The sequence below is a fragment of the Corvus hawaiiensis genome, chromosome 24, assembly GCF_020740725.1.
Source record: "Corvus hawaiiensis isolate bCorHaw1 chromosome 24, bCorHaw1.pri.cur, whole genome shotgun sequence".
Lineage (NCBI taxonomy): Eukaryota > Metazoa > Chordata > Aves > Passeriformes > Corvidae > Corvus > Corvus hawaiiensis.
The window spans coordinates 5,883,591-5,908,664 of record NC_063236.1 but is presented as its reverse complement, the minus strand read 5'-3'; the positions used below and the strand labels follow the sequence as shown (position 1 = coordinate 5,908,664).

Sequence of the window (25,074 nt, the reverse complement as noted above, 5' to 3'; positions counted from 1 at the left end):
GTCTAGTCCAGGTGCAATCCCAAGAGCTTGGATGCGTGCCCTACTCAGGGAGTGTCTCCTTCCTCAGCACATGGGCATGGTCTTAAAGCCTCTCCAACACCTGACCACCAAAACAAGGGGCTGTATTGAGTTTGGGGCCTGTAAAGTCCTCAGGGGTCTGTGGGGTATCTCTGTTTGAGACGATCTCATGTCTCCTGGCATCACCAGCTGACTTCATTTTGCACCATGTGCTTGGCATGGCTGGGAAACAATCCATCAGAAGACTGCAGGGAGGATGGGAAGCAGGAGTGAACTCACCTCCAGGACAGATCTTCAGGAAGGTAGATTGAGATTGGATAGTAGGAAGAAATGCTTGGCTGTTAGGGTGCTGAGGCCCTGGCACAGGGTGCCCAGAGAAGCTGTGGCTGCCCCATCCCTGGGAGTGTCCGAGGCCAGGTTGGATGGGGCTTGGAGCAACCTGGGATAGAGGAAGGTGGAACGAGATGGGCTTTGAGGTCCCTTCCAAGCCAAACTATTCCATGGCTCTGCAATTAGCAGCAGGGGGTTCACCCTGAACTGAAGGAGAGTTTCATCCCACAGCCTGACCACACATTCCCTGTGCTGTGACAGCTGCATGAATGGCCTGTGCCTCGTGTGCTGTGCATTGGCCCAGGAGGAAACATAAACAAGCAAACAAATAAATCGAGGCTCTGAAAGACTGGAAGAGGTGCCTGATGCCTTCGATTGTGCAGAAACATCTCCCTTCATGCAGGCTTGGGGTCAGAGTCAGGCCCTTGCTTCCTGCCAAGAGAACTAGGGGGTCTGGGTCATGGCAAAAGGAGATGCTGCTTCCCAGCATTCAAGTGCCACTCAAGGAGAGAGGGCTCCTCTGTGCCCAGCATGATGCCAACAGCAGCTATCGGGCAAGAGTGGCAGCAGCAGGCAAACCCTTGGTCCCCAGACACACTCCTCAGGGCAGGACCATGACACGCATTGTCTCTTCCTTGCAGACTGGCAGATCCTGGGACCACCCAGAAGGGCTCAGCTGGGGAGAGGTTGAACTGTGCCAGGGGTGGGAGGCTGATGCATGGTCTCCTCTGGTGACCCACGGGTCCCAGCTTGGCTTTCTCCCCAGTCATTTCTGGTGTCACAGGCAAATATGTGAGGGCAGAGATGTGGCACCCAGGCAGCACAAAGGCAGGCGAGCTGCAGGAGGTAACAGAGAACTCGCTGATGGAAGAAAACCTTCTTTGGTCTACAGCTGTAGCAGACATGCAGCAACATCCCAGCCTACATCTGGGCAACCCTTCTCTGCAGCCAGGGTGGTTAGAGATCCTGCTGCCCATCCCAAGCAGGATGGAGCTGCAGAGGAAAAGATGGCCCCTTGTTTGCTGTGGGAAAGACTAAAGGGTTTCATAGCCCTGGGAGATAATTCTGTTTCCACAGACACTTGTGATGAAAGCTCATTTTCCCTCTCTTCCACTCTGCTCCCACTCTCACACTTTCTTTGCCTTTTGCTGCTCATCCGAGGTGCTGCCCAGCACTTGGGGAGCTCCATGTCCCCTGTTCTTGCTCCCCATCCCTGCGGGGACAGGACTGTGCAGCAATGCGGGGACTCTGGAGCACTGCAGCAGTGCAAACGCTGTCTCTGCTGGTGCTGATCAGGCAGCCCTGGGAGGATCCGACCTCCAAGGCTGGTCCCGTTGAAGCAGGGCTCTGCCCGTGTCCAGGCTCTGCCCGTGCCGAGGCTCTGCCCGTGCCGAGGCTCTGCCCATGTCCAGGCTCTGCCCATGTCCAGACTGTGCCCATTTCCAGGCTCTGCCCATTTCCAGACTCTGCCCGTGTCCAGACTCTGCCCATGTCCAGACTGTGCCCGTGCCCGGGCTCTGCCCGTGCCCGGGCTCTGCCCGTGTCCAGACTGTGCCCGTGTCCGGGCTCTGCCCGTGTCCAGGCTCTGCCCGTGTCCAGACTTTGCCCGTGTCCGGGCTCCGCCCGTGCCCGGGCTCCGCCCGTGTCCAGGCTGTGCAGGACACGCTGGTGCGTGAGTGTCCCACAGCCCCACCCTACACAGCTGCCTGCAGCAAGGACAGTGCTGTGGCAGAGAGCTCCAGGCTCTCCACGCTCTCCTCCACATCTGATCGCTCTGAAGAAGTGCTCTCCAGAGAGGCCTTCTGCTCCTCCTGGCCTGAGAATCCAATTCTCACCATCAGGCCAGCAAGCATTCCGATTCAGTGATCCTTGAGCAACGTGTGTTCCTCAAGTGGAGCCACCCCCCATGCTGATCCTTAGCACCCACCTGTCTGCTGACCAAAGCTGGACAAGCTCTGGGGCAAAAATTTGCCAAGCTTTTGGCTGCACCGCCCCAGCCTAGACCTGCATCTACCTACCACCTCTTGGCTCCTGTGCATGTGGAGACGATTACAGGCTCCACATTTACCCTTTAACTCAAATTATGATTACATTCTGTTGACAGCACTTAGCACATTTTCTTGGGCTTGTGGAGGCCAAACTGTGCTCTCAGTTACCCCGTGGGCGTTACCTCCTGGAAGGCAGCAGGATGGTAAGGGTTGGTGAAGACAGAAATTTCTCCAGGGTTCCTAAAATGAGTATTTGTGGCCAGATGCTGATTATAAACCAGGCACAATAGTTGAAGAAGTGTAAAATTTGAGAGGAAAACATAGTTTCAGGTTTTTCAGAAGAGCCTGGGAAGTTTTAGGTGCAAAAACCTCTGTTTCCCTAAGGGAAATATTTCTTCTCCTATTCAGCTAGACAGTAAAACTTCTATTTTTACTAAATGCCAAAACCTAAGAGAAGCAGCAGCCACTGCCCCATGCAGGTCTCAGCAACGTGCGAGCTGTGTAAGTACAACCACACTGCTCACCTGCCCCAAGTCCCAGCATTCCTGCAAAAACAGATCCCAGTGGAGCATCTTTGTTCTTGGAGAAGGCTTGGCCCTGATATTTCAGGAGGGCAGCAAATCTAGAAAGAGGTGAAGCCAGATGAATGACTTCACATTTCCCTTGCATTGACCTGCAGCTTCTGTGCACAAGTCAGCTCTGCCAAGTGCACAGCAGCTCTGTGTTCCCCACACTGATGGGGGGACAGGCAGATGTGCAGCACCCACCAGGTCAAACACCAGCATGCAGCTGGATAAAGCAGCTCCAAGAAAATTTTCTCTTTCAGGGCAAGACCTGGCTGTTCAGCAGCCGCCCCCCCAGCTTTCTCTTGCTGGGAAGGAAAGCTGGCAGGGAGGCTGGAAGCAAGTCAGAGCAGCCTGGGCCAGATTCCCAAAGGGGTTTTGAAACAGCCCTGTAAACCAGTGAGATTCCGTCTCCAGTTCTCATCAGCCTGAGAGATGACACAGAACAACCCTGCAGGGCTGTGGGAAGAAGCCCCAAGCTGAGCCATGAAACCAGGCATTAGATGGTCGGAGTGGGAGAAGTTTGGCATTTTTTAGCCCTTTCCCAAAGCCATGGAGCAAATAAGAGAGTAAATATGCTGATGTGACACATTCTTCCTGTAGCCCCTTTGGGTAATGGCCTCGATTCTGTACACAAGGTGTAAGGTCAGGGGATGCCCACAGGAAATGCAGGGAGGAGCCAGCATTGCCCCATGAGCAGGGATCAATATGCCAAGGGTATAATATTGAAATACCAAGGGAAGGACATCCATTACCCATTGGCATGGCCGGAGGGAAAGGCCTGTGGCCACGGTGAATGTTTGGACCACAGCAAATGGCCTGGCAAATGGGCTGGCCCAGTGGGGTGAGGGAATCCTGAGAGGGTGAGGAGTGAGGAGTGGGGAGGTGAAATGAAAAAGAGTCAAGAGAAGCACCATCTTTTGCAAGAAGTAGGTGCAAGGCATGCCAAGAGCTGAGACCGCAGACACACTGCTCTTCACATCACTTCCCTGCTCCAGATTTGCCTTGTCAGACCCGGCCCATGGTGCATTGTCCTTTGGGATGTTTAACATGTGCTGTAAAACACCTGGCAGCGTAACCTGCTTCTGCCATTTGGATGGAAAGATCCTGACTTCTACATTTCCTGATTGTTTTAGACTTAATTTCTCAGTCTTTAACAATGCAGCAAGAAGGGTAAGGGGGATTAGATACCTTCTAGTGGGAGGTGTCCCTGCCCATGGCAGGGGCTTGAAATTAGATGATCTTTAAGGTCCCTTCCAACCCAAACCATCCCATGATTCTCTGATGAGACTTGTGTGTCATTAGCCTGGTGAGGAGGAGTGCTCATGGAAGAGCTGATGGAAGGAGCAGTTCAGCTGCAGCCAGGAGCATCACTGCAGTGACAGAGACTGATTCTTGGGAACACTCAGACCTTGTGCTCAGGGCTGGGGGCAGAGTGCCAGGGACAACGTGGCTGCAGTTTCAGAGGAACAGCAAGGGAAAACTGCCATGCAAAGGCCTGCATGGTGCTAACACAGGGGCCAGGTTCCTCTGCTGTATGAGGAAAGAGCTTCTCATGAGGGGATCCCTGTGACATCAATTTCCGCAGTGAGGCTGGTCTCATGCGCAGGTTTCCTCCTTACCACCTTCACCTGGAAAGCTGAGCAGTGTCCTGAGGTCCCTGAGCTTTGCTATCAGTCTGAACACATTCTAAAGGCTGATGAATAATTGCCTCATACCTCATAGTGCTCAACTTCGGCCTCATCAGGTAGACTGTGGTAACACTGGATTTATCCCCCTGTGTCTCTGAAATATGAACATTTCATGGATCAAGGATGAAGGGGAATGAGTGAAGTCCCCCAGCATGACCAAGCTCCAGGTCAGTGCTCTGTGCAGAGGGATGGAAGGGGAAGGTGACCTGAACCTGTGCAGCCATTGGTGTTCGAGTGTGTGTGTGCAGGGCCTCAGAGATAGCCATAGGGAGGGCATCGAGTCATGGCAGCTGAATTTCAGAGCTGGCCCCAAACTCTCGCTCCAAACACCAGCACACACAGACCATCATTCAGCATGTCCACCTTGCCTGCTATTAGGCAGGCCTCAGCCCTCGGTGTCCCCACGGCAGAGCAGAACAGAGCCCAGAGACCAAGTGCAGAGAGCAGCTGAAAGGGGACAGAGGCTCCTCATGGAGCTTCCCAAATCTTCCACCAAAGCAGCTGTGGAAGGGACTCATTGAAAATGCCCCTGGGATGGGATCTCTGCTTTGAAGGAAAGGGGAAAGCATTTTTCCTCCCATCAGGACTGTTTTGTCCAAGCAAGGAGAGGTGTGGTGGCCCTGGGGGCTGACTGTCACACACACACACAGAGCAGGTCCCTGGGGCCTCTGGTACGAGGTAGGTGGGCAGCAGCAGCGGCTCTGGCAGGTCTGTGCTCTCAGGTGTGGCTCAGGTGGGCTGGCAGTGCCGAGCAGCACTCTGGCAAGGGATGTGCAGGGTCTCCCACCACAAAAGCCGCCTCATATTCCCCAACAGCTGCTCCGAGCTCTATCTGGAGCTCGAGGCCAAGGGAAAAATGCAAAAGTAAGAGCTGTGGCCCTGCCAGTGGGCCTGTCATGGACACGGCCAAGTCCCACAGAGCGAGGACCGAAGGCAGGGGCCAGGGCTCCTCCTGCCTTGGCACACTCACACGGAGCAGACCCTGGTGCTGGCAGAGAGAGAAAGCGTGTCCTGGCAGTGTCCTGCCCTCCCAGCCCCCAGCAGGGCCAAGGTGGCTCCCGGGGCACAGGCAGGGCTGGGAAAGGAGCGGCTGCTCCCCAGGACCGGCTCAAAATGCTGGAGGCCTCCTGGCTACAGCCAAAATAGCAACAATCAGCCCCAGAAGCGCTGCTCCTCTGGGAAATCTCCAGCCCATCTCTGACACGGACGTGATGAGGAACCAGTTCAGAGAGGCCATGCAGGCCTCGCCCATCCCCTCCACCTGAGATGACCCCGTTGTTTCCTCTCTCCCTGGATTCTCCCTCCCCATCCACATCCCTGCCAGCTCCTCCGCCCATCAGACAAAGGAGATAAATCACTTGGAAAGAGCAAATCTCCATTCATTTAAAAACCTTTTAATTTATTTTTTAAAAATAGCACTAATAAATTAAAAACATCTCCCAGAACGGCTGAATCCAAAACCCTCTGGCTTCAGGCATTTTATCTGCCTAACCTTGCCTCACAGGAAATGCCCTTACCACAGCACCCGTCCCATTATTCGGGTAATTAGTGGAGTCTGTAAATGCAGAGCAGAGCTGGAACCTACCAACTCCTCTGGAGAGTTGGATTTTCTATAGGAGAAAAAAAAAAAGAAAGAAAATTAATATAAAGTGCACCTTGGGCAATGAAGGCAGGAAGAAGGAAATGGGAAATATCTCCAGTACAGCTCATGCCAGGGTTGTTTAACACTTTAATGGCCAGGCAGGCTCTGCTGTTCTCCTGGAAAACTGTCTGCCAAAATTCTACCTTGCTCCACTAGTGGATTTTTCTCCATCAGCATGTTTAATTTGAAGCCTTTTGTGCCGTTTCTTGATGCTAATCCCAAATCTGTGCAATTCCCAGAGCAGCTGATGGATTTGACCCCTCAGGGATGCCCTGTTTGCTGCACTGAGCTGCTTCCTCAGCATCCTGATGCTCCAGCCCTGCAGGGTCACCGTGGGTCCCCAGCTCATTAGCTTGACTGTACGATCCCAACCTGCCCTGCCAGAGGATGGAAGGGACTTCAGGAGAGGCTTAGGTACCCAGATTGAGGGGATGGAGAAAGGAAGGGGGTGCGGCTTTTTGGAAAGAGGGACACAGCTGAGGGCCCTGGTTGCATGGGTCCCTGTTCCTGGTCCCAGAACAGAGCTAAGAAGTTCATTGTCTGCTCTGATCATTGTATAAGTGGAAAGTGACTTTTCCAAACAGAGAAAGTCACCTGTCAAACTGAACTGGCAAATGCACCTGGCACTGACCAGGAGCACAGAGATCAGACCCTGTGTCTCCTTGGGCCCTGCTCCCAGTTTGCTGCAGGGGCCTGGAATGTGCCCTCCCTGGTGCAGCTCGGCTCTGAACCAGTCGGTACCTTGTAACCAGGCTGAGCTTTGGCAGAACACAACCCCAGTCAGACATGACATTTTGCAGGTTTATAAAGAAAAAAAGAGAGGAAGTGAATGCGGTTCAGGTGAAAGGGTACTTCTGGGGCCACTGCACTTTTCCATGGCTCCACTATAAGGCTCATCTCCATCGCAGGACTCTGCCTGTTCTCCCTTTGCCCACCAAATCCTCACACTCCCCTCTTGCATCTGGCCAGCTCTCCAGCCTGGCTTCCCCCACCGCTGATCTTGCAATGACCAACACCACTGAGGCTCTCCAAGCTCCAACCTCTGGGTCTGCAGACATGCTGTGACCCATCAGAGGTCCTCAGGCCCCTCTGGCTCTTCGGGCTCCTGTTTGCCCAAAGCCTTTCCCTGTTTCCAGAGCCTTTCCTGGAGCAGGTGCCCGTGCCTCTGCCTCCCAAGGTGTGTGAGTGTGAATTGATGCCCGTGCAAAGGAGGAGCGACCCTTGCAGGCAGCAGAACGGCAGCAGAGGCAGCTGGGGGCACGTTTTCACCACGGATGTGCTGATGCACAGAAGCTCTGCCTCCATCCCATGCTCCCTCCTACCAGCAGCAGAGCTCCAGGGGCTGATCCCCAGCCATTTGTGCACCTCGGGGAGCAGGTAGAAATCCCCAGCTTCTTTCCTGCAGTTGGGGAATGCTCTGCTCTAGACCAGGCTTCCTCGAGCCTTGCCTTCCTCTCCAGCCTGGCAAAGAGCAGCCTCCTCCTGAGCCATCAGCTCTGTGGATGTTTCTGTGTGTCCTCGGTCAGCACCTTTGTGTCTGAATGTGCAGGGCAGTGTTAAATACATCAAACATTGATCCATTGCCTTAGAGAACAGACAGGAGTCCCGGGTGGAACAGCCACACACTGGACACTGCTGGGATTTGCAGTGGAGATCAGAGCTGTACTGGGAGGGATTAGTGGCTGCAGGAGTACAAGGCACAACCCAAGACAGTCCCCCCATGCCAGCAATGGTCCACCAGTGCCACCGAAACCTGGTGAAGTGCTGCAGCACCGTGTCAGGGAGAGGCTGAGACATTTCCAGGCCAGGCTGTCAGAATGAATCCTCTTTCAGAGATTGCTGCTTGCTCCTGGCAGGAATTATGTACCCTACGTATCTGACAACCTTCCCACAGTAGGCAGCCCATCTCTGTTCCTTTGGGACACACATGCACTCCCTCAAGTTCCATCATAGCGTGGCTTCTTATAACTTACAAAAAAAAGGGGGTTTCTAGGACATGATTAATTTCCCAATGAAAACACTGACCCTAGCAGATGGATCCCATGGTGGGTCATTTCTCTCTCTGGTTCATGTGAACATCCCCCTCTTGCTCTCAGGTGTGGCTCAGGTGTCTTCCTTTAGGGGATGGACACATGGTCTGGAGCCAGAGAAGTGCTCCGTGTCCTTCCACATCCCCCTTCCCTCCTCTCACTTGTTAGAGGCACTGGCAGCTTCTCATGCCCCAGGCTGAGCTGGGGCTCACACTCACTGCTTGCCACTGCCAGGACAGCAGGGTGTGGGCTGATGCTACACAACAGAAGGTGCTGGAAGCATTCCAAAAACACTCAGGATGCTTAGGGACATGGTTTAGTGTGGGGTTAATGGTTGGACTCAATGATCTTGGCTTTTCCAACCTTAGTGAATCTGTGATTCCATAAATTACGGCACCTGATTGTGCAATTGCTTTTCATATTTGAACTCATCTGGCAGCTCAGCCACGAGCCATGACTGGACGTACGGAGCCTGGGTAAAGCTGTCCGGCCAGTGCTGGGCAAGAGGTCAAACTACATGGTCCCCATGGCCCCCTTGGGCTTCCAGACTACCAATTAAATCATTTCCAGTGCTTGATTTGCCCACAGTAACCAGCACAACTAGCAGAGGCAGTAATTACATTTACTGGCAGCTTGATGAGGTGCCAGCACAGGACAGGTGGAAATGCAGGTCCTCAGAGGAGGCTGCACAAAGTCCCCTCCAGGCACCGTGGTAACATCTCCAACTCCACTGGGACTGAAATAGTCAGCAAATGTCCCATCTACAGCTTCTAATCTCACTTCATCTTCAGGTTTATTAGCTGCAAATTTGTGGTGTTTTGTGGCTTATGGAAGAATTTATAGTACTATATAATTTTATTTTTTTTGGCTTCCTGTGTGGAACCACTAATAGTCCCTAACAGGCAGAAAATTGACCTGAGACTCTTTCCTCTCCTTCTCTCCTTTTGGCACAACTGAAGATATTAATAGTTCCAGGCTGCTTGCTGTCAGCTTCAAATCACCCTGGCAGTTAAAGCCCAAAATAACTGGGCCTTTGATGTCAACTTACTTTTATTTCTAAATAAACAGGGTTGGTTAAGGTCTTCCAAATATGAAGCTATAGGCTCCCTCTAGCAACAGCAACAATGGAAAGCCAGCCAGTTCACTGTGTCTTGGGCAGACGGGGTGACCTTTCAGAGGCTTTCATTTCAAGTAGAAGAACAGACAAGGCTTCTCTTGCCATTCCACTGTCATGCTAGAGCTGGTAACTTTGAGCCCAGCTGAGGAAAGGGATTATTCATAGTCACTGCTCTTGCACATCAGTTCAGAACCTCTTGCCTGACTGATTTCACTTTCAATAGCCCTTGATAATGGGAAAAACTCCCTTATGCCATGCTCTTTATTTCTAGTTTCTTTTTTATGAGGCCTCCTATTGTTTGGCATAGGCATGGCCATGGTGTGTTGCCATCCTTCCACCAAGTAACGCTGCCGTTGATCTACGTTGTGCCAAAAAGGACAGCACTCCACAGCCAGGAAACCCCACATGTAGCACACAAAGCCTTGGGTCAGACCCCAGAGCTGGGACAGCACTGCCAGGTCCAGCTTCCTTGGGCCAAGAGGCCTCCTGGGCCATCCCAGCTTGTGCCACAGCAGTACAGTGGGAAGAGTGAAGTGGCTTTTTGCAGCTTTCCCTGCATCATCCCAAATCTGGAAGCAGTGGGAAAGTGTCAGAGTGTGGAGCTGGGGATGCAAAGCATTGCCCGAGTACCTCAGATGAGGCAGGGAGAGGAAGGGGACCCTTCAAGGTGTTTGCTACGGCACCTCCATTTCCTACATCCACCAGCTCCTGGAGAGGGTTTGTGAATGATGGGCAGTTCACTGACGTGCCCAGTGGAGGAAATTTTGTGGCCACTGGAATCGAAAAGCAAAATCATCCCTGAGCCACTGAGCCGTGAGCTCTTCCAATCTGCCTTGACCCTGTGCCGGGGAAGAAGCTCCGGAGACCCACCATGGGGCACATGGGCTGGGCCAAATTCCCCATGGGAGAGCAGGCAGAGAGGAGATGTCTGGGGCAGATGGAGCCCTGCTAGCACCTGTGCAAAGACCTGAGGACTGAATTTCACTAAATGAACAGAAACTTCCCCACTGACAGGAACACCACGGCGGGGGTTGAATGCTGTTTCTGGGTCATTGCTTGGACCAGAGCCCAATTCCAGTTCTGTGAAAGAAGGACAAGGGACAGGGAATTTTTTCTCACATCATGGTTTGGGTCTGAGCTTCGGGAAGAGTGCAGGGAAGAGACGACACCTGAGGACCATCCTGAGTGCTGGTTTCTTCCAGCCCCCTCCAGCCAGCTGGACCCCATGAACTGGGCAGAGCTTGGCCAGGAGCAGCGCTGGAGACAAGTCAGGGCGGTGAGAGCAGCACACGATCCAGAGCAGCCACCCACAAGCAGCACTCAGGGACCTGTTCCCCAGAACAGCTGGGTTGTTTTCCAGGAGGGAGGCTCACCTCCCCAAAACCCAGGAAGCACGGGCAGGAGCGAGCACAGGCACATTGTCTCCTCTGCATAGAGCAGGGTTGCTGGCAGCTGGGATGGAGCAGCATGACTACACCTGGTTGCATTTCCACTTTCCAACAAGCCCAGTGTCTGCCAGCATTCCAAGATGGGCTTTTACCCAGCGGGAACACAATGAATGCTCTTTGTATCTGTCAAGTGCACAGGGGAGGGAGGCCCCGGGATGCTGCCAGGGCTGGGAACAGCGTGTGTTCGCTCAGGAAGAGCTGGTCTTGTACATACTTGCACACATGCAGAGGTACAAACAGAACCTTCATCTGCTGATGAAAGAGCAGCCTGCCTGGAAGAGATGCAGGCTGGAAAGGAAACACATTTTTAAAGACAGGAGCAAATATTACAGCACAGTGAATTATTCCTTGGAAATAATACTGGTTGCAGATCTAAGGTCCCTTGTTGTGTTCGTGAATCACAGGTGAGCTAAGCCTCCTCTCCGTTGGACAATGTTTTCCATCTGTCGGCAGCTCACAGACATGTCAGGTGTCACTGGGGAGGAACAGCCCTGTGCCATCACAAGAAGCCTCCCCAGTGACACAGCAGTGATGGGCTGAATGTCACCCGGGGCTGGGGCTTACAGTGCCTCTTCTCCAGGGACTGTCCCTTGGCATCACACGGGTTCTTCCCAGCCCCAGTTTGTGGGGCAGGAGAGGGAGGTGGCACAGGCAGGTATCTCCTGCTTCCTGCTCCCTGTGGAATCTCCCTCTCACTTCAGGGAGTCACTGCAGGGTGAAATTTTTAAAGGTATTATGCACCTTATGTGCATTATTTGGGCTGTCAGTCGACTTAGGCTGCTAATGCCTCTGATTTCAACCAGTGCAGTGATCTGGAGGTTAATCAGATTTGCCCAATGCTTTGAAAATGCCCAGTGGGGTCCTGCCTGCACTTCCTGTTGCTTGTTCCCTTGGGAAATCCACTCCCGTATGTCCCTGAGCAGCAGAGAAGGGATGTGTCATTAACAGTCCTGATAACCAAGCTGAGCAATGAGAGCCCTCAGCCAGGCCCCGATGGATCCTGGCAGGTGCCATCTACAGACACTGGCCAAGAGCATTCAAGCAGCTGATAGGGAGCCACAAGCAAAGAGTGAAGCTATGAGCAGTCATGTGTTGGGCTACTTATTCTTGAACAGATCAATTTGGGCTCAAGCGGAGAAGACTGAGGAAAACCAGTGACGTGCGTGGAGCCAGATAAGGACAGAGTGTGACAGAGCGAGTGCAGGGAGAGGCAGAGCTCTCCCGTCTAACAGATGTGAGGTGGCGTGAAGAGGGGACACATCGCTCCTGTTCCACTCCTGGGCCCTGGGACAGGCACAGCAGCTTCAGGTGTGCTGGGGCCCTGCCACCACACTGCAGGGTGGACACTGGGCAGGCAGAGCTCACGGCCTCACCACCAGCCCTGTGCTCCTTCCCTGCTGATTGCCAGCACTGCCAACTATTAGACAACATGAACCCTTTCTGGGTCCTACAGGAGCAGGGTTCATTTGCTCAAATCCCTACACATAGCACCAGCATCCACATCCCTGTGTAACTGGAGGAAGGAAAAGTGCCCTCGGCGTCCGGGGGCAAACCCTGCCAAAACAGGACCTGCCACAGCACCTGGGCTTCTTGGGGAATCCAGCAACAAGGTGTGGACCTTGTCAGAGCTACACAAGACAAAATCCACCCACGACAACCTCATTCCATATTTTTCTTTTCGGTTTGTGCCCTATCTTGTAATTCCATGATAAGCATTCCCTAACACATAAATCATATAAGTCGGAAGTCCTGGAAGGACCAATTTGGAGAGACTGTCTGGGTTGATTTCCCATGTAAACACCTTCAGGGCAAAGCTGAGGTGGGGCCACAGAGTCGTTCCCAAGCAGGGGCACTGGTAGTGAGGGAAGATGTAAGAGACAAAGGGGCCAAGAGAGATCATAACGTAATGACCATGCCTGAGCCCAGAGGATGAGAATTACAGGGTAATTGGGCAGCAGCTCATTGCTGTGTAAATGCTCAGTTATTTCTGTTCCATAAACCACAATCCAGGTTACATGGTAATTACTTTGAGGTTCATTAAGTGTAATTATACAGTAATCTCCAGGAGCCAGTAATCATGTTCCAAAGTATCTACCACTTAAAACTTGGTGAGTGTCATGCAGGTAGGAAGCAGTCGCATGGTTTTCAGACTTCAGTGAATTGGAAAGTGGGATGGCCAGGATAGGATCAAATGTTACTGTGACAGCCAAAATTGCCTTCCAAGGAGAATGTTGGGCATCCTAGGGAAGTGCTGCACACCCAAAGCCCAGCCAGTCTCCATGGGCACCCTCCAGCCAGCAGCAGGATTGGTGCCTCTGGAGGGCTGCTCCTCCCAGGTTGCCAGCAGGGCCCCATTGGTCAAATAAATCCTTTTCCAGAGGTTAAGCCCCTCCTTGGAGAACAAACACAACTCCTGAGATTTCATTCACACTCAGATGTCTCTTTCAGTTGCCAAGTCAGGGTGGGTAAGTTCTACACCTGTCACTACAACCAACATAGCATATTTTATTTGTTTTACTACACAGCAAATTAGACTTAATGCTCAACACTGTCAGTACTCCTTGCATATCACTTCCAGCTTTGGCTTACAGATTCCAATGTGGGGTTGACCCCAACCACCAGGAGTCTTCCCACAGACTCCTCTTCCCACTGCTCCCAGTCACAGCATGTCCCAGTGGCAGGGAGACCCAGCATGCCCAGGACAAACACTGAGGGAATGGTCCCCTGATCCCCTCTGCACCACAGGGTGAGGGGGCCCGGAGAAGCCCTTCATGAGACCCACACAACTGACACTGTTCGTGTTTCTTGTCCTTCAAAGAATCCCATTTTGGAAAGGCAAGAAAAATTACTCAGAGCCAAAGCCCCGGGGGTGAGCTCCTGAGAGAAGGGGCCAGGGCCCTCAGGAGATGGGCTGGGCACGGGGCACTTGGCAGGGAGGAGTCCCATGGCAGCAGCCATGGCTTGGACTGGTTCTCACCTGACAGTGTTGCAGCAACGTGTTTGATTCTGTTTCCAGGCAGTGGCTGGATCAGCCTGGTAGGAAAAACCTGTCTCCCATGTTAGCGACCAAGTTTCCGTGGCTTCAGAGCATGGATACACATGGTTGAGTTCCTGCAGAAACATTAATGAATGTTTTTCCCTTCTCTGTCTTTCAGGGATCTGAACTACAACGAGCTGCTGGAATTCCCCGGGGCTATCAGGACGCTGGGCCGACTGCAGGAGCTGTGAGATTTTCCATTTATTCCTTTACAAAACCACTTTCTGTGGGAGAGTGACCAATAAAGCATCGCGTGTGCTCTGACTTGAGGAAAGCACTCAATCCAAGCCTTTCTTTTCCTTCCCAGCCCTCTCCACTGCATCAAAGCAGTTTATCTCCTCGATTTCCATCAGCTCTGACCACCTCCCCATCAGCCTCTACACCATGGCTGGTGGAGGGGACTGGGAGTCCCTGTCAGCCTTGGAGCAGGTTCTTCCTCCAGTTCTTCAGTCTCCTGTGGCATCCAAGGGGCTCAAACTCATCTGTTCTCTGGCTAATTCTGATGTCCATTCCCCAGCTTGGGACCACAACCTGGACTTACCCATGTTATTGTGAGGCCATTGTTTCTGCAGGCCCTGTGCCACCTCCTCTCATGTGCAGAAACTGTTTGATCTCCCTTAGGATAAATTTATAATAGGGAATTAGCAAAGTTTGTGACCATTTTAGTAGATGGCTCTCCTTCCTCTAACTGGTCAGCCTGGGAGACACTAAAAATAAGAAACCATCCCACTTATCACCCACAAAGGTAGAAGCCCCAGGGTGGGGTCAGTTGATGTGGATCCACAGTTCTTGTGTCACACTGGTGCCAGGCTGGGGTGGGACAAAAGCAGCTGCTGTCATGTTTCTGGGAGCCTTGGAGTAAAAATCTGACACTAGTTTTTTCTTTACTGGAAGAATTCTCATGAGATTTCTCTGTCCAGCTCAGATATCATCATTACTCTCACCTTCAAAATGAGAATAAGAGCCTTAATCCCCTTTGAGATGGCTTTTGAAATACCTGTTACTAAAGAAGAGGCAAATTCCAAACAGTCATCAACTAATCACCCACTCAGACTCCTCTGGGATAAACAACCTGGGCATCACCCAGAGCCTGGTCCTAGTCCAGCCACAGGAACCTGTGGTTGCCTTTGCTGTGCAGGAGGTCAGACTGTGGCCACAGAGCTCTCTTCTCCTGGAAAAATTTTCTGAAGAGAAATTTTCTCAAGCTTAAGCAAAAATATCCCAGCTACACCTACAAATCCTTTAAAGTCTCCTGGGACGATAATTCCTGGCGCGCTCTGTTTGGCAGCTGTGGAGCTGTAATGGAGACCATCCATAAAAACTGTAGTTCCTGGAGGGTAGAAAATTTTGCATTTGGCTTGTTTCTGTTTCCCAGCCTGTGAGGTGCTAAACCTTAAGTCCTTGTATCCTTGGTGGGGTCGGTGGAGTCACATATGGAGCACCCACAGAGTAAATGCAGCAGATTTTGTCCTGCCAAACCACAGACCTTGTTCACCTGCTGGGATGATGCTGCACCTGGGAAGGAGCCTACATCTCCTATTTGATGTGTATTTTGAAGGGTCTCTGGCTTTAAAAGTGATGAGGAAAGAAGGTTAAGTTAATTAATATCAAGATATTTGTTTCTCCCAACAGCGGTTTTCATAACAACAACATCAAAGCTATTCCAGAGAACGCATTTGTTGGGAATCCCCTCCTCCAAACAATGTAAGAAAATTAAATAATGTTTCCTACATCTTTATATTACCAAGAAAGGGACGTTTCCTGATGCCTTGGGTTGGGATTTCTGACAGTGGTCACAACAACAATCTGATATTTGCTGTCCCTGTGCCAGGACAGGCTGAAATTGCTCCTTCTCAGCTCCTTTTTGGAATTGCTGTGGGTTCTCCTTTCCCTGCAGCTGAACTTTGCTGCAGCACAGGCTGATAGCAAGGGAGGAACAAAATGCAGGTGGTCTGCATGGAAACTGTCTAAGCCCTGGTTGACACCTGCTGGTGTTTATTCCTTGTGTTCAGAAAAGCAGCTGCATGTGTCAGAGAGCTGGGATACCAGGCCCTTGTGTGTCTGCCCCAGACCTGCAGACACAAAGCTCTGCACATGAATACACCCAGCTGTCTGCTCATTTCTCCTCTGACCCAGGCACAGGTAGTGATTTTTGGATAATTCTCTGAACCACACAGATACTGAAAACTGTGGCAAGTGACAAAAGTTCTGCTTGTCCAAACTGGACTTAAATTATAGAAATACCAGTATCTGGAAAGCCATGGTGACACTGGGTGAAACCATTCACTGCTCCAGCCAGAACAACCAGCCTCATCCCCATCTCCCTTGGGCAGCATCCACAGAGTGATGATGGGGGCCCACACACCCAGAACGTTCATCTCTCCATTGGATCTGCCCATCTCAAGTCTCTCACAGTTTGTGGGGGGAAGTGCTTCTTGTAGGAGGTGACTCAACTCCTCCCATATCTCTCTGCGTCCCAGAAGAGCTCACTTCTCTCCACTGACTGTGACAAGGGGGAAAGGTGCTGCTGCTGTAGGCGTGTGAGACCTGAGGAGGTGTCCTCCAGTGCAAGGTGTTTCTCAGTAGGATTGAAGGAAGGCTTTACACCTTTCTAGCCCCTCTGTTTCAGCAGGACCCCAAAGGGCCCATTCAGAGCAGCAGGAGACCTCGGTTGTACCAATGTCCAGCTGAAACAGGCCAGTGGGAGAGCCTGTGGCTATCTGGGAACAAGACTTGCCCACAGCACAGCAGCACCTCGTGCATGGCTTACTGCTGGTAGCTCTGGGGCTCCTGACCTGTAACAGCATCTTCTCTTTGTGTGCAGCAGGCTCTGACGAGTTCCTCTTTCCCATTGCAGCCATTTTTATGACAATCCCATCCAGTTTGTCGGACAGTCTGCTTTCCAGTACTTGCCAAAGCTCCACACTCTGTAAGTTCACCGAGCACATCCTCAGAGAGGTAACATCCAAGCTCCAAGCCCTATGTACTGGGCACCTTTGTGGCCTCCTCCCTCCCTTTTTCCAAGAGCCCCTGTGCCAACAGAGGACCATGAAGCCACTCTGTTGGCCAGCCCCAAAGGCTCCAAGGAGCAGACACTGCAGATGTTTTCTTTTGAGGAAGGATAATTTTGAAAAGGGCATTTTGGAGGCAGCCACTAATTCCTCCTCCCCACACAGCTGACAGGCACTGAGGCCTTCCAGGGTCTCCACAGCTGTGCCAGGAGCAGCAGAGACCTCACACACAAGTGCCACAGCTTTTGCTGCTGTTGCGTAGTTGCCCAAACAGATGGACACTGAAGGCATCTGCCTTCCTCCACAAGATGGAGAAGTGGAGGAACACGTCCCAACAACGTGGCACAAATCATATCACTGGGCAGCCAGCAATGGCAGTGCTTTCTTCACATGTTTGGCCCTAGGCCTGCCCCAGGGCCAGCAGCACAGGCTGGGCACCACCTGGACCACAACAGCTGCCCCATGCTGGCTTTTCAGCCAACCTGTTGTGGCACAGCACTAAAAATATAGAGGCAGAGGCAACCTCATAAATCTCTATTTATAAGCCTCACCCAGGCACATAAAATAAATCATTCAAATAGCCCTGCATTCTTTAGATCCAAATGCATAGACCCGGGGAGGCTTGGGTGGGATGCCCTGCTTACATTCCCCGTGGTAATTGCTTGGGGTTTTTTTATTTAATTTGGGTAGAGATCATGCCAAGAATGTCAGTGGCTGGGAGAGGCTTTGAGCTTGCCAAGCCTCCTTGCACAGAAGTTCCCAGCTCCATCTCGCTGTATCCACACAGAGCGAGGCTTCTGCTCCAGCCACAGGGACACGCTGGGTCTGGGCCTCTGATCACCACATCTGGGTGTGAGGAAGCAGATTTGCCACTGTGGCTGATGGCACTGGAACCTTGGGCAGTTGCACTTGCCTCCAGCTCTCTGCCCACCTCACCTCACCCTCATTTCTCTGCAGGTCACTCAATGGAGCAACGGACATCAGGGAATTCCCGGACCTTAAAGGCACCACCAGCCTAGAAGTTTTGTGAGTGGCACCTCTCTCCCTTTTACCCTGCTAGCTGTGCTCTTCCTCCTTCAAGGTGGTCCAGGCTGTTTCAGTGAGGACAACTTTCCCAGTGCTGTGCAGTATTCAGCTCTGCCTCTCCCTGGTCACTCACCCTTCTGCTTCGTTTCACCCCTGTGGCTCCTGAACGCAGCTTTCCTCCCCGTGAGTGGCTCTCTCAGTATTCTTGAGTGTGCTCCAATCTTTTTTTTATTTTTTTTTTCTTCCTTCCCTCCTGCATCTGTGAAGGAGTGAACCTCTGAGTGCAGTGCTTCTGCTGAGCCCCAGTGTCTCTGCCCATACTGAGACCAGCACCACGGTGCAGTTCAGGAACATCTGCCACCCACACTGGGGCTCCTGCAACTGCTCTGGTCCCCTCCTCACCCCACCAGGCCCCGGAGAGCAGGGCCTTGGAGGACACGCTGCCTCTGGCCTCACATGGTTCTCCTCTCTCGGGCACTGGTCCCTGTGCTGTGCCCAAACTGGGAGCACCCCAGGCCAGGGCGTGACCTGGCCATGCCATGTCTCGGGGACACTGGGACACACCATCCATCCCTCATACACAGGCTTCTGAGGCAGTCCTGGCTCCAGGCCTGTCCAGCCTGGCCGATGGGCACTGGGATGGCAGAGCCCACTACAGAGGGCACTGCCACCTGCCCCAACAAGGCCAAGGACAGCTGTGAACTCAGTACTCAGCAGTGGCCCAGAACTCTTCATAGGCACATTCACCTTAGCCAGGCCCAGCAGCAGTGCCTGTTTCCAAAACTGCCAGGCAGCTTTTTATCCACTCCAGGTATTTCATTGTCCCATTGATATTGTCTCCCCTGCCACTATCTGGGATGGCAGCTGGGCTTCTGGGTCACACAGTCTGGGCACTGGCTGCCAGCAACACCATTTCTTCTCTCTCCTCCATCCCTCTAGGACCTTGACCCGGGCAGGCATCCATTTCCTCCCCAGAAGGATGTGCCAGCAGCTGCCCAGCCTCCGAGTCCTGTGAGTAACACGTGTCTCTGTCCTGCCTGGTCCTTAAAAAATGCCATCAGGAACTGGGCTTTCCTTTTGTCTAGCTCAGGGAGAGGACCAGCTGTGGAAGACCATCCTGTGGTTCTTGTTCCCATTATCTTTTCCATGCAGAAATCATCACCTTCTTAATCACTTCTCATGAGATTTCTCAAGCTCTTGCTTGTTCTTGAACTTGCTGCTTCATCCCAGCATGATGCTCTGGTCTCAGGGCTGCAGTCAGGCACATCCTCCTTGCTCTGCACCAGTAGGAACTGCCCCCTCCATGCAAGGAGAGTAGAGAGGGTACAAAAGGAGGTGGGTAAGAATGGCCACAGCATTTCAGAGCTCCCAGCTATGCTGAAGCTCTTAGACCAAAAACAAGGGGGAAATCACATTCACCCTCTGGCCCAGCCTTGGCTTATTGCAGTTGGAGCTCCAGCAAGTGCCATCATCCGGAGGAAGGATCCCAGGAGCGATCAGGTCTGACCTGATGGAGACCTGCAAGGCCACATTTCCTCATGAGGGGCAGCAGAGCCAGATCAGGGTTTTGCTCAGTATCTGTTTCTTTGGCTCTGCCTGCTTAGCCAGGCACTGAATGATGCTGGGGCAGTCATGCTTTCTCCTTTAGCTTGGTACATGATGAAATCAACATCTCAGAAAGATTCTGCAACATCTCAGGAATCACACCCCTGGTTCCTGAGATCCCCAACTATGTCTGCAGTCAAAGACATCCTCAGGAAATGCATCATGAGCCAGATTTGTACAAGTTTGCAGCCTTAGGGCAACAGAAGGCTTGCCTCCCATCAGTCTTTATACAAGCAAGCTGAAAAAGAAAACAAGTTTGTTCCAGGAAAGCAACAGGAGTCAATTCTTGATCACAGAAATTGGAAACAAGAATAAAACACAAAAATAAAAGAAGACAATTTGTAACTTAGGAGATTACAGGCTTTTGGTTCCAGCTGTCCCTGTAGGGAAGATCTCTCATCTCTAGACATCTGGACCAACTCAACGGATGACTTGCTATGAAAGTGCAGCCTTTGGACTGGCCCAGGCTCTTGGGTCCCAAACCCCTGTTTATGTTTGCAAGTTATCAGTTTGCAAACCCTCACAGCAGAGCCTGTTCTTGGTGCCTACCCTCTCCACGTGGGAGAGTTTTATTGGGATACACCACCTCGTTCCTTGCTCCTTGTTCCTCTTCCCTAGTGAGCTTTCCTGACATTAATTGCATTGCTTTCAGAGTTTGGAGAGAGAGTATGTGGGCCAGTGTTTGTGCATGTTTACATCTCTCTTGCCTTTGAAATGCCTTGGCCCTCTGTCCCCACAGACCCTGGGGTTGTTCTCTGCCTGTCTCTTGGCAGCCATAGGAGCTATGACTGTGACACATCTGACCACAGATGACACAGTTAAAGCTGCACTTCTGGCCTCACCCCACAGTGTGGATTCTCTGCAGGGACCCTGCACAGGGGCTGTAGAGCCACTGCAGGGGCAGAGGGTCACGGCCATCCTGGGATGCCACCCATGCTGAACCCAGCTTTGGCATCAACCTGGCATCGTCCTGCTGCTTTCATCCAGAACTTCTGCTCAGGGTGGAGATTTCTTATAGTCATGGTACATCCTGAGCTGGAAGGGACCGACAAGGATCATTGAGTCCAACTCCTGGCTCTGCACAGGACACCCCAGCAATCCCACCCTGTGCCTGAGAGGGTTGTCCAAATGGTCCTTGAGCTCTGGAAGATTTGTCTTCCTTCTCCAGCAGAAATAGGCGAAGCTCCCCTGAGCAGAGCTGAAGTCCCTTGACACCATCAGCACCCTCATCCTGGTATGTTCCCAACAGAGCACGAGTGACTGGGGCTGCTCTGTTTGTAGATTCTGGGCTGCACTTGGTTACCCTCACTCTGGAGGAACCAGAAATAACTCCTGGGGCTGGTTCTCCCCCATGGCTGTTAGCTAAGCTACAGCCCTGTCAAGCTCAGTGGATTGACACAGGGACCAGGGACAAGTGTCTGATGCCAAGGCTCTTTCTCCATACTGGCTGACAGCCTCCAGAGCCAAGCACAAACCTTTTGCTTGCTTTTCCCTCCCTCCTCCTCTCCGCCACGGAAAACTGGTGGTGAGGGGGTTGGCAAAAAAAATAATTGAAATATTTTAGGAGCAATCTATTGGCAGAAAGATGGAAACCGAGTTTGGAAAGTCGGCAGAGAATCCACATACAAAACTTTACCCTGGGGCAAATTTCCCTTGAACAACCACAAATCCAGTCTCTGCTGGTGGGGGAAAGAGCTGGGTTTAAATGTTACTCCTTACCCAGCCTCTTTCAGCTTCAATAAATTCTCATTAAGCTGTGCCAGGGTGGGTTTTCCTTTGACTATCAAGCCAGTCTACTCTAGATGCTGACATGACACTGGGCCATGAACCAGCGGGAAGAGGAGTTTGCTGCAAACTCCTTTCAAGTGACAGCACCTGAAAGAACGGGGACCAGAGGTTTTCACAGTCTGGGATGTCCTGAACCAAATCTCTGCCAATGCCACAACCCTTTCCCTAACCTTGGGAGAAAGCCAGGAAAGGCTGAATGGGGAGCAGGCAATGGGCAGTGGGTTTGCTGTGCCAGGAGGGAGGAGAGCAGCTGGCTGGACAAAACCTCCCTGGGCTCTGCAGACACATCTGCAGCTTCTGGGAGCTCTGGCAGAAATCTCTCTCTGCTGTGCCTGCAGAAAGCAGGGCTGTGCATGGCAGAAGTGGCACGCAGCTGGGTGGTTTCACAGGTGGCTTTCACAGCTGACCTGAGGCTGGGGAGGAGGACAAGCCCAGCTGTACGAGCAGCTCCATCAGCCACAGGCTGTGCTGCAGGGAGCTGGGCTGGGGATGGAGGAGTGGGTAAATCATGGGGCAGCCCTTGCCTTGCACAGAGACACCCAGAGCCAGCATCAGGCGCTGAGTGGAGATCCCACTCACCGGGGTTGCCAAAAGTGGAGCTGTGCAGAATGAAGTGAGGTCACCTCACTCTCCAGCAGTACCTGCCTTCCAAGGGAGGGCTCAGGGGCACTGCCTTTTGATGTCCCAACGTTCCTGTTCTGTCCTTCCCCTGCAGAGAGCTGTCACACAACCAAATTGAAGAGCTGCCCAGTTTCCATCGGTGCCAGCAGCTGGAGGAGCTGTGAGTATGGAGCTCGTTCCTACTGTGCTCTGGGGGGAAAAGGGCTGTTCTGAGGAGAGGGGCAGTTCCCACACACAAAACTGCCTAAGCACTGGGAAAGTTGGGCATTACAACTCACTGTTTGGAGTGCAAATGGACCAGAGCTCCACTCTTTGCCCTTGTGCACATACAGAATAAAAATACACTCCCTGTGCATAGGAGCTGAATTCACTCAGGTCCTTTCAGAGGTCCCAGACACTTCAAACAGAAGTAGGATGTGACAGCACTGAATTCACTTCACTAACTCCAGTCCCACTATGAGCTAATCAAGAATGGGGTTTAATGTCCACCATAAATGTCTTCTGCTTCAAGGAGGGGTCCCATGCCATGGGCACAAAGCAGCTCTTATCCACCCTGCCCAGAGCCAGCCCCTCCTGAGATAAGGGGGATTCTTTCCTCAGGTGTAGCACTTGAACTGGGTCCTCTGCAGGCCTCGAGAGGCACCACTGTTGCTCTGAGACAAAGTTATTCACATCCAGCTCAGAGTGTCTGCAGATCTGGCCCTACACTTCAAATACAACACAAGTTCTTGGCCTTTTTGAGAAAAACTAAAAACAAACAAAAAAAAACTTTAAAAAAATTAGAATAGACTCCGTGATTTTTTATAGAATTCTGCTGCCTGGAAGAACAGATGTATGGGAGCAACATCCCCATAAAAAACCCCACAGGAGAGGTTGTCCCTGCTCTCTGCAGCACCCCAACCTGGACAGCCATCCAGCCTTAGCAAACTGGATGTTAGGACACTGTGAAACCACACGAAAATGAGAGTTACACAGCCCCTGCTGCCTTTTATGGCAGCTGTGAGAGTACCCCCAGGAAAACATTTGAAAAACATAGAAAGTACACCAAAAAAAAGACAAATGTTCAGAATTCCAAACGTGCAGTTTCACACATTCTGCCTAAGTTCCTTCTTACAAAATTTTATAATATGCCAAATTCGATTTAACATTAATAGGAAACCACAATAAACCCCAGTTTCTGGCTGAAGTCAAACAGATTATACCTTAAATTAACATTTTTTCACAAAATGAGTATTTGGTCCCTTAACCCCAAAGTTATTGTCCTGTAAGCCCCACCCCCACCAAGCATCAGCATTCCTGATGGTTTGGAACAAGTCTGGTGGTGCCTGGTGGTACAACCTGGCACACAAACCACTCAGGTGTGCCATGGCTCTGCTGTAACTGCCGCTGTGCAGACCTTTACCTGCACCACACAGGTCATCCCTCACAGCTAAACACCCCTAAATTATTTTTCACCACCTTGCTCCAATACCCCTTCTGCTCAAACTCCACCTCTTCCAGTCAGTGAGACCCCCAAATTTGTGCCCAGAGCTTCCAGTGGCCCCCACATGAAATCTTGGCTAGAGGTAGAAGCGATGCCAGCCTGGTGACGTGGGGCACCAAGGGACCAGCCTCAAATGTCCACCTTTGGAACAGGAGCTTGGCCAAATACCAGCAGAGACATTACAGCCAGCACATGAGGGTCCTTGTGTGAGATGAGTCAAGATCATTTCTGAGTCTAAAGGCAGGTTAACTACCTGAAAGATGCCCAGGGAGCTGCTGTAGGTGGAGCACCAGGCAGTGTCTGTCTCCCCTTGCAGAAGGTGGGGACACAGCTTCTGCAGGTCTGGGAATTCATGATGGGCATTCTGCAGGAATCTTCATAAATATTCCCCATTGTTTCACATTAGGGAAAACAAAACTGAGGAACTGAGCCTTTCCCACAAGGTGCATGGTTGGAGCATCCAGGATGTCTCTTGAGGGTTTGGGAAGTGTGTAGGTCAGTCAGCAGAGTCTGTGTAAACTCTCACCCTGCTCTTTCCCCTTCCCCAGGGGATGAAGGAGACAGCTGGAAAGGAGATGTGGAGGGCTGAGGCACTTCATGTGCAGATGTGGATGGTGGATTTTGCAAGACATCAATATTTTTCTTCAAGAAACACTGAGATGCCTTCAGCCCTCAAACCTTCATTCTCACCAAGGCAAAGGGCAGCACCACGTGATCCTTCCTGAAGGGTCACACAGAGCTGGTTGCTGATCATTGGCTCCAAGCTCTCAGCTTTTCCTCTGGAAAAAGCAGTTTGGAGGCTTAGGGCAGAGCAGAGTGGGAAACCAGTGTGGATTTGGAGTTAACAGGGCACCTTTGGCCACTGCACATCAACAGTTCTTTACTGAGTCATGATGGCATCAAAAGCAGAGGCTGGCTGAGCCCTGGAGCTGCCTGGAGGAGAGAATGGCTCTGACAGGTTTTGCTGCTCATCCTGTTTAATTCTTGAAATAAGAGCAGGTCTCCCAAGCACAGCAACTTCCGCTGTGACAGTCTGCATCTGCTGCATCGGAGCAAAGATCTCCATAAAGTAGGAACACTGCCTTCAGCTCTCTTCTCAAAGCAGTTTCTGTTTTTCCAGTGGTCTCCAGCACAACAAGATCCACGAGATTAGAGCAGACACCTTCATGCAGCTGATGGCCCTGCGCTCCATGCAAGTATTGTCTGCCAGGGGACCAGCTGGGGTCATGCTGGGGAGGGGGAACTGTGAACCCAGATGGGCTGTGGGAAGCTCCCAACCCCGCTGCCTGTCTCTGCTGGGAGGCTTTTCTGTTGAGTCCCTCTTCCATTCTGCCTTAGAGAAGAAGAGGGCACAAACCATTCTTTTGGCTTCCCCTGTGCCTGCAGACCCCCCTCCTTTCCTGCCCCCCTCGTGCCCACACCCCACATGCTCTCACCACACACCGCAGCTCTGCCAAAGCAGAGCCCACATCACAGACCGGCCTCCTGAATGCCAGGAGGAGCTCAGGGCAGGGATTCACCCCGGTGTACCTGAGCTCCAGCACCCCTTGTGCTACACAGGCTGGTTCTGGGCCATGCACTCCTGGAACATCCACGCAGAGCATCCTGTTTGGTTTGAAAGTTCCTCCCCACAACTCAAAAGCTTGTGTTCCATGTACCAAGTGCACCCAACCGTG

At 52.0% G+C, this 25,074-nt stretch overlaps 1 protein-coding gene across 2 annotated transcripts in view; it reads left to right on the top strand.

The window, feature by feature from the left end:
* Nucleotides 1-25,074, top strand: part of LGR6 (leucine rich repeat containing G protein-coupled receptor 6) — a 151,906-nt gene that overhangs the window by 110,213 nt on the left and 16,619 nt on the right. For both annotated transcript variants that reach the window (XM_048327913.1, XM_048327912.1), the window contains 7 exons: nucleotides 13,983-14,051; nucleotides 15,497-15,568; nucleotides 16,722-16,793; nucleotides 17,833-17,901; nucleotides 18,841-18,912; nucleotides 22,010-22,075; nucleotides 24,519-24,590. In XM_048327913.1, coding sequence (XP_048183870.1) covers nucleotides 13,983-14,051; nucleotides 15,497-15,568; nucleotides 16,722-16,793; nucleotides 17,833-17,901; nucleotides 18,841-18,912; nucleotides 22,010-22,075; nucleotides 24,519-24,590 — 492 coding nt within the window. The remainder of the gene's footprint in view (nucleotides 1-13,982; nucleotides 14,052-15,496; nucleotides 15,569-16,721; nucleotides 16,794-17,832; nucleotides 17,902-18,840; nucleotides 18,913-22,009; nucleotides 22,076-24,518; nucleotides 24,591-25,074) is intronic.